We start from the raw sequence: 15,740 nt of genomic DNA, 5'->3' as shown, positions 1-15,740 counted from the left end.
AAAACTGCAGGAAGAGGCATTAAGTAGATCATTTAGCAAAAAGAAAGGTAGTTTAGGTACTGCGAAACTGCATCTTTTACTCATTTACTATTATGTAATAAAGGCTTCTTCTGGTGATGATAACACTTATAAAGCATCAGTAAAGTGGTTATTCACCTATACAATGTGACCTACTAACATAATTTCACGTCGGAATGTTAATCTGTTGTTAAGTGAGAAATATTTCTGTTGATATTACATACTTCATTATACTGTAGGAGCAGTCAGTTATTCTTATTAACAAGTAATTTTACCATTGTGTCAATATGCCACATTGCACAGAGATTAATAACTGATCTACTGATGTTCTATAAGCATAATGAAGACCGAAAAAAGCATAATTTAAAGTCTTGTCACATAAGAGTAAATGAGTAATAGATGCATTTTTGTACTACCTAAAGTAAAATGTTATCAAGTGAAATTTACCTATTAGTAGAGTCTTGTTGTATGCAGTACTTAGCTAGTCATATAGCACATAAAACCTATGAATGAGCTATCCATCCATCTTCTGAAATCAGGTATTGTGATATAGGGTCATAGGAAACCCCAGACTGTCCAAGAAGCACAGGCCAGAACCTCGAACAACCTCTTGATAGGTCCCCATAGGTTTGGAGGCTTACAGAGTATTCAAAGTATTATATATAGCATACAGTAAAGCTGGTGATTTGTAGTGAAAAAGTAAAGAAAAATTCAAAAGCAAAAGAATCACATTTTTAGATTTTGTTCTATCTGTTTGTAAAATATGCACAGCATTTTCATAGCAGATATTGGCATTCAGTTTAAAGTTGTTTTTTGTGATTAGTTTTACATCATAATGTAGTATAAGGCAAGAACACTCATCCTGCCCCCTTGCGTCTTTTGGCTTCATATGCCAACAACTGCCTTATGGTGCAAGTTGAAATAGAGAAACTGGACCTCAACAAGTAGGATATTCTGAGCTCAAAGCTGTGAAAAATGTCATCAAGACTTGTGATACCATGTTGTGGTCAGCCCAAGAAAGAGGTTTTCTTCCAATACAGTGAGCAGAATGATGGAAAATGGAGGGTGGGAGACAGTAAAGTTCGGCAGGAGCGTACATTTAAAATTATATGAAGTCACTGAACACAATGTATGGAATTATGATTGAGCTATTCTCAAGTTCAGCACACATTTTTTAATCTTCTTTAAATACAGCAAATCCTTGCTATCATCAAATTCTGTAGCGCGGATTCTCATATCCACTATTACAAAAATGTACCCCGTTTTGCAGAATCTGCAATACTCAAGCATGTTCACAGCCTCGTGCAGCACAAAATTAAAAAAAAAATTCATAAATGCCTACTGCATAGCAGCAAAACTTGAGATTGAGCAATAACAGGTCTCTGATACCCAGGTCTACATGTGTGCTACGGTATGCAAGTCTTCCCAGTGCTGAGAAACATGAGTAAGCTATTGAATGCCATTCATGATGGGGACTTGGAATTGCAACTGTTTCCCACAAATGAGGAATTCCCAGGAAGTGCTGGTCTGTTATAATACATTTTTCTTTAATATTTATGTCACTGTCTCTGGACAACACTGTTAAAGGATCCATTCACATGTGCATGCTAAGTTTGGCACACAGGGGCTCAGCATTTAGAATTGCCAACCAAGCATTGGATTAGATTGCCAAAGACAACTGGAAGATTGTATAGTCAGCCTAAACACAGAATTGTATTTCTGTCCTCTGTCAGTACAAAATCTTTCCTTGTTGGGAGAATGAGAACTGGCATGTAGGCATTATGCTATTCCTGTATTTTGTGGAGGAGGAGTTCAGTCCTTTCCTGCCCTTGATTGGAGACCAGAGAGGGCCCTGCACGTTGAGCAACCAGTATATAAGGATGGACCTACTGCCAATACACTTTGAAGCTGTTCGGATCTCCATTCAAAAATCCTCTCAGCGTGGTAACGAAAAATGGCAGCCTACGTAGATCAAGACACCTTGATAAGTCTGTCATCAGCTTCCCGTTTGTAACCACGTAAACCGTCAGTAAATGTAAGCTAAAATATTTTTTCTCATGTGATTCTTATACCGCCGTAATCACAATGAGAGGGATATCACCTTTTCTGTCATATTACTATATTGTTTAGTTACTTAATATGCCGCACTTTCAAAAGAACACATTTCCGGAGAGCTAATGCCTCCAAAGGAAACAGGGTCATAAGCTCACACTGAGTAAGTAGTTATTCTTTGTACACCCCATTTGTTGTTACTATTAACTGCGGGTGCTCATGGCCTCAAGTGAAGTGCCTAGAAGATGATCGAACTTGAGTATAGAGGAAGTAAAAGTCACATAAGAAGAATCGGGGGGCAGGATCAGAAGGTTGGCACATCCGTGCGACCCCATATCCCCCAACCACTCCTGTCCTCCACACACTGGTGTCCCTCAGGAACCTAACCTCATGCTTCCTATAGTATTGATGCTTCAGTATCTGTTTTTTCTGTACTTGTAGATGTTTTCAGGAAAATAACATCAGTGCATAAGAAAATTAACTGTTCACTCAAATAGTTCATATTTACAGAATAGAGGTTTCATATTGCAGCAAAAAAAAAAAAATCATTCAATCATTCAAATATTTTTTGAACCCTCTAATTCCTTGATAGAGTAGTGGAGACCAGAGTTTCTTCTGGCAACACCAGATACGAGTTAAGATATAACCACATGTGGGGTGCCAGTTCATTACAAAGTAAAAAGAATTATTAGTTTTATTAAGCGAATATTTTGAATTTCATTTATTCTTGAAACTATACACATTATCAGACCCAATGTATTCCAATTTAGTGTGTTGGAGACTGGAGTCCTCTCTCAACAACAGCAGGTGAACGCCAGGATTCAACCTTGTATCGGGTGTCATTCCACTGCAGTATTAAAAGAATCTTTCGTGTTTGATAATGTGAAGATTGCGTATATGTGACATTCTTGAAAAAATATGATTTCTGTAATTCTTTAAATGAAACCTGAGGTGGGTCATGTAGCTTGTGTAATAATTTTAAATTATAAATTTTATTAAATACCTTTACGGTGACATAACTTTTTTTTTTTTAATATACTGCTTTATTTTGTGAGTACAAGATTTTGGTCCCACCTTGTGATTAAAATATTTCCAAATATTTTAAGTGAAGTGAACCCAACATACAGTAGTTACCAAGGTCCTTTAAGAATGGCAGACTGATTATGCATTTTAAGGAAACCAAAATGATAATGTCTAATTTTTACTTTCACCAAATTGCATCTTACCATTTTTTTTAAGCCTTTGCTTAATAAGCAAATGTAGTAGCGGTGCTTGTTAAAATAATGGCAATAGCATTGTACAGTACTAATCTGTTTTTATCAAAAGTCATTCTCTTTAAATATTTATAGAAACAGAAATATTTCATTCATCTCATAGATATTTACATTCATTCCCACTGTTAACTTTTACTTTAATGAATTCAGCTTTTTTTTGTATAGCTGCTTTACTAGCCACAGTCCAATCCATCACAGCCAGGTAACACTGGGTTAATTTCTTTGGCCCTACCTCCATGAATCACTGCGTGGAAAGCACAAATACAGAAGAAGGCATGCAAAACTATTGCTTCATGCTGGCGAACGGGACAGTGCTCCTATTTCACTCTTGCAATAAACTATCTTTGCAGGCGATAAGAATCATGCAAATCGGTAACAAATTAGAGTTAGGAATTTTTTTCAGCTGTGTCCAAACTCTGCCTTTAAACTAATAAAAAACATACCTTGAAATTTTGTACCACTCTCACTGCAGAACATTTTCATCTCAGCCTGTACTGAATCTAGCGAAATCAGCTTATTGACGGATCTTATTGGCTATAGATACATAATACAAGCCTAGCTGTGCCAGCATTGCAGCAATGGCCAGATTCTCTTTCTTTCTTTTGCTAATGTAATCAGCTATTTGTTTTATATTCTACAGCAAAGATAAATTAGAAGAAAAAAAAACTGACTTGACGGTAGGGGATTTGGAGCTGTCTTTAGTGCACTTCATCGAGGGAAGCATATTATTAATCATACTGCTTGCACTGCAAACACCAAACTGACCTGTATGAAAAGTTTTCAAAGAATATTTTAATAGTAATTAATAATTATAAACCTAAAAAGTATTCATATTTTTGGACTGAATATTTAGATGTTAACAATTTGTTATTTCTTTCATAATTTTACAAAATTCTCCATTATCACACCCAAGTTGGAGAATGTGGAGAGGGTATATGAATGAGCCATGTGATGGACTCTTCTTTTTCTAAGACTGTATCCATTTTTGTCCAGATTCTATTATCCAAAGCACTAACCAGGTGGTAAAGGCAATGAATGTACTGAAATATAAAATACTTAATATTTTTGTAAGACTTGAAAGGTAAGTCTGTCTTCTACAGGGAAGAGTATTTACGACTATTCCAGGGGAAAGATTTTGGAGTCAGTTGCTTAAATATCTTTCTTATCATCCTTACCCTGGAAGACCAGTTGGGTGAAAAGCCTTGAGTCTGCCTCTCCAACCGTCCCTTCTGGTCTTCCCACCATAAAAATCCAAGACAGCAGGTGTTAGCATCAAAACCTGACGACAGCTCTCTAATGCAGAAGAAATGTTCTTGTCTCATTAATTTATTTGAACATGCATTAACGTTGTGGCGTTTATGTCCAGGAACCCTACACTACTTTGACATTCTCTAGTGTTTTTTGTTTATAGTAACAACAACAACATTTATTTATAGAGCACATTTTCATACAAAAATGTAGCTCAAAGTGCTTTTCAAGATGACAAAAAGAAAGTTACAAAAAAGAAAAACAATTAATATTAGGCAATACTATTAAAAAAACAAAACAAAAAAAAAAAACAGGTTGACGGTCAAGAAGACAAAAACAAAACACACACAAAAAAAGGAAAAACTAAATCTGCAGGGGTTCCCAGGCCAAAAGACCATGGAGCCCCCACTGGGCATTCTACCTGAAATAAATGTTCCTAAATCAGTATTCTTTGTTGTCATGCTTCACCTGATAGGATTCAGATGAAGTTGGTCTTGTGGACAGATGAGACACTTGCCTTCATTCCATCATCTAAGGTGGTTGCATGATGCCTTGATCAGCTGGTGGTGGTGGTACAGATTGCCAGCACAGAAGAACCAGAAAAGACACTCTATACCCATACAGTCTATTAGGAATACAACTGAAACATACCTACAAAAAAGCCATATTAAAATAATAGGTTTTTAATAGGTTTTTAAAATGTTCTGTAGTATTAGCCTAACAAATTTCTACAGGTAATGTTTTCCAGATTTTAGGTGCATAACCAGGTCGCCTCACCACTTCGTTTAAGCTTGGCTCTTATAATTATATGCAGACTTCCATCTGAAGATCTAAGGTTCTGACTGGGTGTATAGGATGACAGACATTCCAAAATATAGGACAGAGAAAAATTATTTAAGGATTGATAAACCATGGTTAGTATTTTAAAGTCAATTCTGAACAACGGGGATAACCATTGTGACGATTCTATAATCGCATATTAGTAAATTATTGAGCAAAATCAATTTTGAAAGAACATAATTTGATTAACACCATTTCTTTTTTTTCCATTGTATTTATGGTGATCCAGTTGTACCAATACCACAATGTGAGCTAAAGGTGAGAGAGCTCTGCTGAACGTAATCACATGGTAGAACTAATAGAATGAAACAGCAGAATCACAACTGGAGTGATGGTTCAAGGTTGGATGTTTGCCTTCAGCATGTCATTACAAGGTAGCTCAGATTAACATGGCATCTGAAGTCAAAACCAAACAATGCAGTGTGGCATATCTAAACCAAGGATGATGCCACTATCTTTTTACTGCTGTCACTGCCAGAAGCTATAACATTTCTTATACCCTTGTGGCATTTTTTCCATGCTCTTTTTTAAATGATTTCCTTTCTGTCTTTTCCTTTCCTTCATACTGTACCTTGATTTTCAATTGTTCATGTCTGTCTAGTTCTGCAACTACCTTAATTCATTCTCATTTATCTTGGCATCATAACATTTTTCATTTTTTACTGCTCTGTTAGCCTTGGGGTGACTTAATTTGGGAGATACAACTTAATATTAATCACTTTGTTACTTCATTAACATCAGTGCTGTGTTAATGAGATGAATCAGATCTAATATTTAAAAGCAATGCAACTTAAATCCTTAAACACTTTTGAAAGAAAAGAATGTTTTCAATAAAGAAAAAGGTCTAATTAATTTACACTGCCATAAAATAGCTCTGTCCGTTGATATAATTGCATATTCCTGTTTACTCTGTACTGTATTTATAATGTAATATATTCATATTGTTACAATGCCAGTTATCAAGTCTAAGATTTAAAAACATGTTAGTGGAGGATTGATCACATTGCTTTACTTACTGCATAAAAGAAAGCTGAAAACTGAACAATGACATTTTTGAGAAGCAACACCCACCTTCTCTCACACCTTGTGGAAGGTAACCTACTCGTCCAACATCATTATGTTTTCAATTCAATTCAATTCATGTTAAATGTTACAAAAAAAAGTGTAGACTTTGTATCTACAATAAAGTGGGGCGTTAAAATAATTTTGGTATAGGTTGACATGCCAGGCAGCCCAAGAGGAAGGCATCTGGTAGCTGGGATGCACTGCTTTCACCATTGTCAATGACTTTTTTGGGGAACTAGTGAAATCAAATGCCATTATTGGGTAGGAAAAAGAAAATGCCTTGCTTTTGAACAGAAGAACAGTAAAGAGTGCAGGAAAAGTAGAAGGTAAGAAAGTGTAAAGAAGAAGGTAAGAGCAAATACAGGAGAAAGATGTGACAGAGTGAGATGTCAGTTTGTGTTTGGTTATTGATATGGCCTCTGCTTAGCCTCAAATGGCAGAAACAATCAGAATGAACTCTGATGGGGTTTAAAAGGAATGGAAATGTCTGTAGGTTTACCTATCAATGCAGTAATCACATCTTTCATCCAGTTTACAAAACAGTCTTTGACAATATGAATTGACTTAAGAACATTTACAGTGGCAATTAAAATATTTGAATGGATATACATCAAATAATTAATGTTACAGACGGCCAGGTCCATTACTCAGCGAGGATGCCAGCTGGATGGGAGGACCAGGGAAAAGAGCATCCACAAGTCATTACCTTCACCGGGACACTAGAGGGCAGCCCCAATGGGTGGCTGGGGAGCCATGGATTCCCAGAGGGTACACTGGGAATTAGAGTTTGATGCAGCCCTGTTTGATTCCATGAGGGCCGTTAGGAGGAGCTGCAGAGACGGCAAATCCCTGCTATGTTGGGCTTTCACCTCACCTTGGAGTGGTTCCAGACCTTGCTAACGAGCCACCTGGAGCACTCCTGGGTGCAGCATAAAAGGAGCCGCCCACCTTCATTTGGAGCCAGTCAGGAGGAAGAGGACAAAGCTTGCCAGGGAGGAGTGGAGGCGGAAAGAGAGAGAAGAAGAAAAGAAAGACAAAGTGCTTTATTGTATACTGTGCTTGGTGATGTACTGTGCTGGAGTGGTGGGAAATAAGGGAAAAATGTGTCCTACTCTTAATGAACGTGTGCTGTGTGCTGGACTTGTGCTCTGTGTCTGTTGTGTCAGGTGTTTGGGGAGCTGTACTTCCCCTGGTGGTTCACACTAATTAATAGTAAGATTTTAAATTAAAGAATTACACATTTTAAAATGTAAGAATACACTTCACTTGTACAGACACATAATTAAAACAAAACATAAAGAAAAACAAGTCTGAAACACCAAAAACACCTCAAACTATAAAAGTACATTCTTAACATTGAACATTTCAACTGTAAGATTATTTATTTTGACACTATTTTTTCTTGAGGCAGAAAGGGAAAAAAATAGCTTATCCGTTCAAATGTTTTACTTACTGAGAAGAAATCCTCATATGATGGATGGATGAGTGATTATTGTTTTACAGAACACATTACACAGGATTATCAGCTCCACTGGGGTACACAAGTCTCAAAGGTTTCACTCAACAGTCTGCCAACTGGAGATTACTCCAGTATTTCAAAATCAAATGAATTACTGAATGACATTACTGCCTAGGTTTTTATTAAAGAAAGTCTGTGAAGGAAGCACTGTTTATGTTCAGCTTATGTTACCATACTATACCAACAAAATTAATTTTGCAAATACAAACATAAACATTATAAAATAACAGAATCAATGCGATCAATAACAGTAATCTAGGTTATATATATATATATATATATCCATCCATCCATGCTCTAACCCGCTGAATCCGAATACAGGGTCACAGGGGTCTGCTGGAGCCAATCCCAGCCAACACAGGGCACGAACCAATCCTGGGCAGGGTGCCAACCCACTGCAGGACACACACCAAGCACATGCACACACTAGGGCCAATTTAGAATCGCCAATCCACCTAACCTGCATGTCTTTGGATTGTGGGAGGAAACCGGAGCGCCCGGAGCAGACACAGGGAGAACATGCAAACTCCACACAGGGAGGACCCGGGAAGCGAACCCGGGTCCCCTAACTGCGAGGCAGCAGCGATACCATTGCGCCACCGTGCCGCCCTATATAATAAATAAATAAATATATATATATATTTGTGGTGTACATTAGTGCTCTTCATAGAATTCTCAGAGCGCTGTATAGGCATCAAAATCACAAACTAAAACTTAAACTTACCCATACTCAAAATTACAACATGAGAAACATATACAAGTTTTCAACCGGTTACCCAAGAGTTGCTGTAGATGTCAACTGATCAATGAGTATTTAATTAAAATAAATCAGTACACACTTCCCTGTACTGTAAAGAACTGTCCTATGGTGTGGGTGGCTAGAGATTTTTGTAACAAAAAAGGCCAAAAAAGTCTTTTGCCTATAGTGATTTTAGCACAAATAACTAAGATCAGCACAATGTGAATTTTGTTACATTATATAGAAAGCAGACATACATTGTTGCTGATTAATTATAAAGGAATATGGCAGAGTATTGTAACGTCCCAGCCAGATAGAAGGCCTTTTGGAGTGACTGTTGGGTCCGATTGAGGGAGGGCGGAGTACAGCACGAAGGACATGACAGCAGGTGTTATGATTGACTTGGAAAGGGGGAGCGGTACCCAGAACGGGAGGAGGGCTGAGAGGTTCATTGAAGAAGGGGCTAGAAGCTTCTATTGTGAGGTTATGAAGTCAGAGTTTTTCTCTTTTTGTTTTTGCGTTGCTTTAATGGAGTCTCTCAGGACCACAAATATGAGAGAAATATAGGAGATTATAAATAGTTCAAAGTCAAAGACGTTCATTCTTTTTCGCTGTTACAACCCTGTGCTTTTTTTTTTTCTTCTTTACTGTTCAAGTACACTGTTTTGTAAGCTTTACTTCGTCCATCTGTTTTTTTTTCTTCTTTTCGGACATGATGCGGTGGCCGCTACAGTATGCTATGCTGTTAGTTAAAGTTTGCATTTTTTCAAACGTAAGGATTTTTACACAAGATACAAATATAGGAAAAACAATGCATATCATTATCCATTTTTCTTATTGCCATAAAGTTAATACAGCAAGGATTTACAAGTACACTATATGTATCTTCATTTATCCATTTTTATTATTGACATAAATTTACTATGGCAAAAGTAAATGTTTAAATTCTAATGAGAAATATTTCCATCAAGATTGCAGGTTACAGCTTTACCAAGTGGACCAAACCAAACCTAACTTAGACATCACTAAAAGACTGTGCATTTAAGAGCAGCATGTCTAGAAGGAAACATTTTTAGTTAAATGTTCCAGTATGTTTAGACAGTTGCCAAAGGCATTCGTCATTAGTCTTGACAAATTTGTTTGATATTTTAATCCTTAATAATTGAATAGTTTTGCAGAATACTACCGTACAGAATCTAAACTGGTGAAGTTGTATATATCTGCTTGAAGGCTGTCACAATAGGAAAGGTTGCATAAAGATACTTACGGAAGTGAAAACTATAGTTTTCCCAACAGATTTTTTTATACAGTATATACTACAGTAGTTAGTGGCCTGTGAACATCAGCAGTAGTAATTTTTTAGCTTGGTTAGCTTAACCTCAAAGAATTAATTCCATGAAGTTGAACCAAACAGCTGTAGCACCATCCAAGAAAGGATATTGCACATGCCAGTAAGTTAAGGGAAAAACGAAAATCAGAAAATTCCTTGAGCAGTACAGTAGTAATTTTAAAACTAATGGCACAACATGGAATAGGAATGCTGCTGAATTTAGTTTGTAAAAAGGATTCACATTGAAGCATTGCCTCTTATACTTGCTTTTAAAATGAACAATGGGGCAAAATTTCTAAAGCTTGGCTGCAATTTTTCGGCATTAATCTCACTTATACTATTGCGGACTGAAATTTCTACCTACTTTGGAAGGATGCCTCATCTTTTAATAGTACGTGTCAGCCATTGTACTGGTTGAAGAAACATTGATTAAAGAACACTGTAATGTGCTAACCCTCAATGAACTACTAGCTTGCATGTTAACAATGCTGGTCAGACATCCATCCATCCATTTTCTAACCCACTGAATCCAAATACAGGGTCACGGGGGTCTGCTGGAGCCAATCCCAGCCAACAAGGCAGGAACCAATCCTGGGCAGGGTGCCAACCCACCGCAGGACACACACAAACACACCCAGCACACACTAGGGCCAATTTAGAATCGCCAATCCACCTAACCTGCATGTCTTTGGATTGTGGGAGGAAACCGGAGTGCCCAGGAAACCCAGACACGGGGAGAACATGCAAACTCCACGCAGGGAGGACCTGGGAAGCGAACCCGGGTCTCCTAACTGCAAGGCAGCAGCGCTACCATTGCGCCACCGTGCCGCCCCGGTCAGACATGTAATTAATAATTTCACTGTACATGTGATGATGCCACTACTACTACTATGCTCAGTTGCAGCAATTTCTTGATAATCATTCTCAACTATGACTTTTCAAACAATTTACCATAGTGAATGTCTCAAGACATATTGAAGTTTTTAACTGCTTACTTCTTTTTTTTTGGTATCTTCATTTGTTGAGAAATAGGGATTTCAATATGACTAATACATAATACATGCTATGCAGAACTGGGATTGGAAAAGTTAGGATCATTCTGCTTCAAAAGAAACTGCACAAAACATGTCATTACAATAGTATTAAAATAGTATTAAAAGTAGATGAGCATTTGTTTTACTATCAATATTCCATATTTCTTTGACACAGCACAGTGAGCCAAAACTGAAAGCATGAGTCACTAATCAGGTAAACAAAATGTGGCCAAGACATTAGTCTTATTCCTGGCACCTTCATGCAAACAGGTAATTTTAAAGACACCAAAAACCTTATATGCACATACTTGGTATATGGGGATAAGAAAGTCCAGGAGAAAATGCACAGTGCAAATATGCTACATGGACAATAAACAGGCCAACATGGGGACACTGGAGATAAGTGATGGAAGTGGTAATCACCACATCCTCATTTTTTAACAATTTATCACTAAAATAATAAATATCTTAAGCAGTTAATTATTCAAAGCGGCATAATGTAAAATTCACTACATACTTTCTACAATTAGTAAATTTAACTGTTGACTTTTAAATCTTTCTAATTATAGTATGCAAGTAGATCATACTCAATAAGATTAAAACTAATTCATTTTTGGACAAGAACCTCAGCAGGGTCAACAACTGGATAACCTGATGAAAAGTTTGTCTTTCATTTCTGCCCAATGTCTGTGTGTGCTCCATAAGCTCAGTACTGTTTAGCTCAGATTTAATCCTGATAGTATCCACCAGAAGAAACCAATAAACAATGTTTTTAATACCATAGTTTTGTTTAATATGTTTGCCTAAACAATTTCAAATTATAAAATGTCATATGTAATTTCAAGAGACTCTGTACACACAATTTTTAAATTATTCTTGTAACACTGGATAATAATACTAGTTCTGAAAAGTTAGTAAACTGTGAAACAAAGAATGTCTCCAAGTCACTTGTCTATGGCATCACAATGTCAACTTGTGTAGCAAATGTTGAATCAGTTTAGGTTGGGCTACCGTTTTATCACCGTATCCTTATTTTGACACAGCAGCCGCCTTATTAAGCCCAAGGGTCAAACTTTATAAATTGTCTGGACTTTGTTTAAATAGTGTACTAGTTTAGATCTGGCAAATAAAATGAGAAGTGTTAAAAAAAATATGTCTGAAGGGGATAGCAATGTGTAACTTTTTACTTTGTAAAAGATGATATATATACAGTAAAACAAGGTCGTGGAATAAGAATAAAAGCAAAACGGGAGTGACGTTTGAGGACAAACAATACTTTTTACTTCAGAAAGTTAGGGCAGAATTGTATTTAAAGTTGCACAAATAGACCCTATAATTACAAAATATAAGACGCTTAACTCTGATGAACTCTTACCTGTAATAACCAAATACTAAAACAGAACATATGGAGTAAATCATCCTCTTTGAAGCCATTAAATTTATAGGAGCTTTTATATTCTCCCATATACATTGTCATATATGTGGATGTGCCCTCAGCCTTACAGGGTCCAACATGGGAAAAAGACTCTGAGGTGACACTAGGAGCTTGATGTTTTTTATCTTCCACTACATAAAGAAGGACCTTGACCCAGAGAGCTCTTATAAGTGCACCTCCAAACGCCATCGTCACCATGTTTTCCACAACAAGTCACAACAAGATGTTGTCTGCTTGGACCAGTGATTGAGAGATGAATACCAATGTGAGTGAAGCACAAGCTCACTAACCCTTGTTAACTTTAAAAGTTAATGTCTTTGGTGGACCTCCAACTCTTTCTTATGTTTCTGATGTGTTTTTCTAATTTTAAATGTACAGTATGCATTCTAGATTCTGCTCAACTGCAAGAACCTCTGGGTCATACTCATCTCAACTGATCTAAATGGTAAAATCTGACACTAAGAACAGTTAAGTTTTCAGTAAGTATTATCCTTTAACTAAGAAAAATCAATTCTCTTCCTTCAACACATTGTAATATGTGGGCTCCGAGGGTAAACAGACTGGTTGGTGGAGTTAATTAAAATGCCATCTGGAGTCCTGCTCTCATTTCCTCAAAAACACCTCTAGCATTTCAGATAGTCCATTTTCAGTTAGCTACAGGATAAGAAACACACTTCCATAAGGGTGCTCAGAACACTCTGACATAAATAAACTAATCTGTGACTATTTGGCAATGCTTAAACACAGTGCAATTGAAGAAATTGAGCTAGGACAGGGTAGTGAATGTGCTCTATGACAAAAAATGCTCCTGTCCTAAACCAACAGCTGCTGAGATAGGTGAAGACTTTTTCTCGCTGTTCCCAAGTAAAATAAATAGTTTTCTGTAATTATATTGATGAATGGATGGAAGTAATCTTATTTGAAAACAAAACTATTGTAGTCACTAAATCATTTTTATATCCCGCTACTTTGCGGTCATTTGCAATACATCAACTCTAACCAAAAATGCTGGACGTGCAAAGTAACATTTTTATATAAAACATTGTAAACCAACAAGCACCTGCGGTGAGGAAATATTTGAGCTTTCAACAATATTTTGTCTCTATAGCAATTCAGTGCTCACTAGAGTATAACACTCATAAATATGCACTTAATCATTCACAGAGCTACAGTGATTTTGGTTAGTGAGGTTCTGTCTTCTCTGTAGAAGAAAGAGATGAATAAATGAGCTTTAAAACTGGCATCTGCTTTAAAAATGTTCACGTTTCCTAAAATAAACTTTATACAAGTCAAATATGAATAGACATTTCAAATTTTTTACAAGTAATTTCTATTGAATAATTTATTGTAGGCAGGGTGAAGCATACAGACTGACAGCATAAACATATAATGTAGGTGGGTAATTACAGCGGGCAAGCAGAGGAAATGCCTTGATGCACCAAAGGCTGCGCAAAAGATAAGACAGTAATGTTTAACAATTCACTGTACTTTATGCAGAAGCAAGGTCAGGAGCAGGCAGATAGTCTAAAACAGCAGAAATCAGGAAGTTTAGTCACAATATAGTTAAACCAATGTATTAGTTTAAGTGTTATGTTTCCCAATTGATATTAAGCAATTGATCTCACAAACATAAACATTATAAAGATAACAGAATCAACACAATCAATAATGCTCATTCGTTTTCTTTTGTTTAGCCATTGTAAATAAGAAGGGGCATTGTTGAGCTATCCCTAAAGACAAAATAAAGCCCAGGAGAATAATGTCTCGCAAAAACTATGACTTTTACTAAAATTATAATTTGGGGAATTGTAAAACAGTTGTAATGCTGTAATTCAAACTACAAACAAAAAGTAAACAGTAAACCACTTTCTCACCTTCTTCACACTACTCAGGACTAGCCATTGTTGTGATTCATGTTTTTTAATCTTTCTGACACCAGATCTGCAGTTATTTTGCTGAGAATGTTTACTGACTTGGTAATATCACTACATCACTTGTACTTTGTTTATGATCGCTGATATAAGCTTGAGAGTTTCCAAGCTCAGAAAGTCCTGACAATACTCAAAATTCCCACTAGAGGGGGAAATCACCATCCAACCATAATAATGAAATAGGTCACGTGGAATCTTAAAAAATAAAAAAAAATTCAAAAGCTCTGTAGAACAAAAATAAGCTCCGAGGAGAACAATGGAACAGAAGGCAATGCGTTCAAAAAAAGACAAGTAATGTCCTAATCACAAAACAAAAGAGCAGTGGAAACTGCAAGCACAGAGGTAACAAAAAAGAAAAGAAATTCGTAAAAAAGGCACAGTAGGAGATAACTGTTAGAGAAACTCACCACAGCATAAGCAGAAGTGATTTCAAATGAACCGCAAGAGACTGTGGGATTACCTCAGTGCAGCTCCTTGTGGTGATGGGCAGTTGCAGAACCCCCCACAAAACACAAGCAGCATAACACAACTATATTAAATAAACCAAATAATAAACAAAAGTAACATTAACATAAACAAAAGACTCAAAAATAAAGAAAAAAGGCATAAAACAAGAATTTAAACACAGGCAGGTGAAGAACCCTGGCTGTAATACAACAATACTTGCCCAGTAATACTGTATGATACCAAAACTGGGGTCATCAGAGGTATAATCCCATCATGTATTTCCAGTGTCAAGAATGCCATCTTGAAGCACAGTAACTTTTCCTCTGGTCCATATAGTAGCCCCAGATGCTACTGTAAACCTAAGCCCCAGCTTTCACTGAAGGACAGATAATCTGCAGATATCCTGCATACTTGTAATAAATAGCAGAAGGCCATGAACAATGTAGCAAGTCACCTTTGAGACTTTGAAACCTCTATTATGACACCTACTGACCTGTCCTTATATAGTCTTCTAGAAACAATCCATCTCACCTACTGGCCAAACTATGCACCGATTTCCTGTCAGAGACTATACCCTTAAAACTGTCTGGGTCTTATTTGGTCCTCTCCCTACAGTGTAGAACCCATGCTCCCTTACAATATTTAACAATAAAGAGAACAATTCCAAGAGCAAACTATAAAGAGTTAACAGTTTAGACCACATCCTGGACATTATCTGTGTGGAATTTGCACATTCAAGTCATATTAAATTAAAATTATCTTAAAATAATTGTCTTAAAGGAATTCTTACAGGCATATAAATGAAGAC

The 15,740-nt window shown here is 36.7% G+C and overlaps 1 protein-coding gene across 2 annotated transcripts in view; it reads right to left on the bottom strand.

Moving 5' to 3' along the window:
- fgf14 (fibroblast growth factor 14) overlaps positions 1-15,740 on the bottom strand; it is an 813,860-nt gene that overhangs the window by 402,866 nt on the left and 395,254 nt on the right. The window contains exon 1 of one of the 2 annotated variants that reach the window (XM_039744789.1): positions 3,788-3,838. The exons of the other annotated variant lie outside the window; for it this stretch is intronic. Coding sequence (XP_039600723.1) covers positions 3,788-3,827 — 40 coding nt within the window. The 5' untranslated portion in view covers positions 3,828-3,838. Of the gene's footprint in view, positions 1-3,787; positions 3,839-15,740 lie in introns of those variants that run through there. 2 annotated transcript variants of the gene reach the window in all.

The sequence above is a fragment of the Polypterus senegalus genome, chromosome 2 (genome assembly GCF_016835505.1).
Source record: "Polypterus senegalus isolate Bchr_013 chromosome 2, ASM1683550v1, whole genome shotgun sequence".
Taxonomy (NCBI): Eukaryota; Metazoa; Chordata; class Cladistia; order Polypteriformes; family Polypteridae; genus Polypterus; species Polypterus senegalus.
This window is presented reverse-complemented; position numbering and strand designations above follow the sequence as displayed.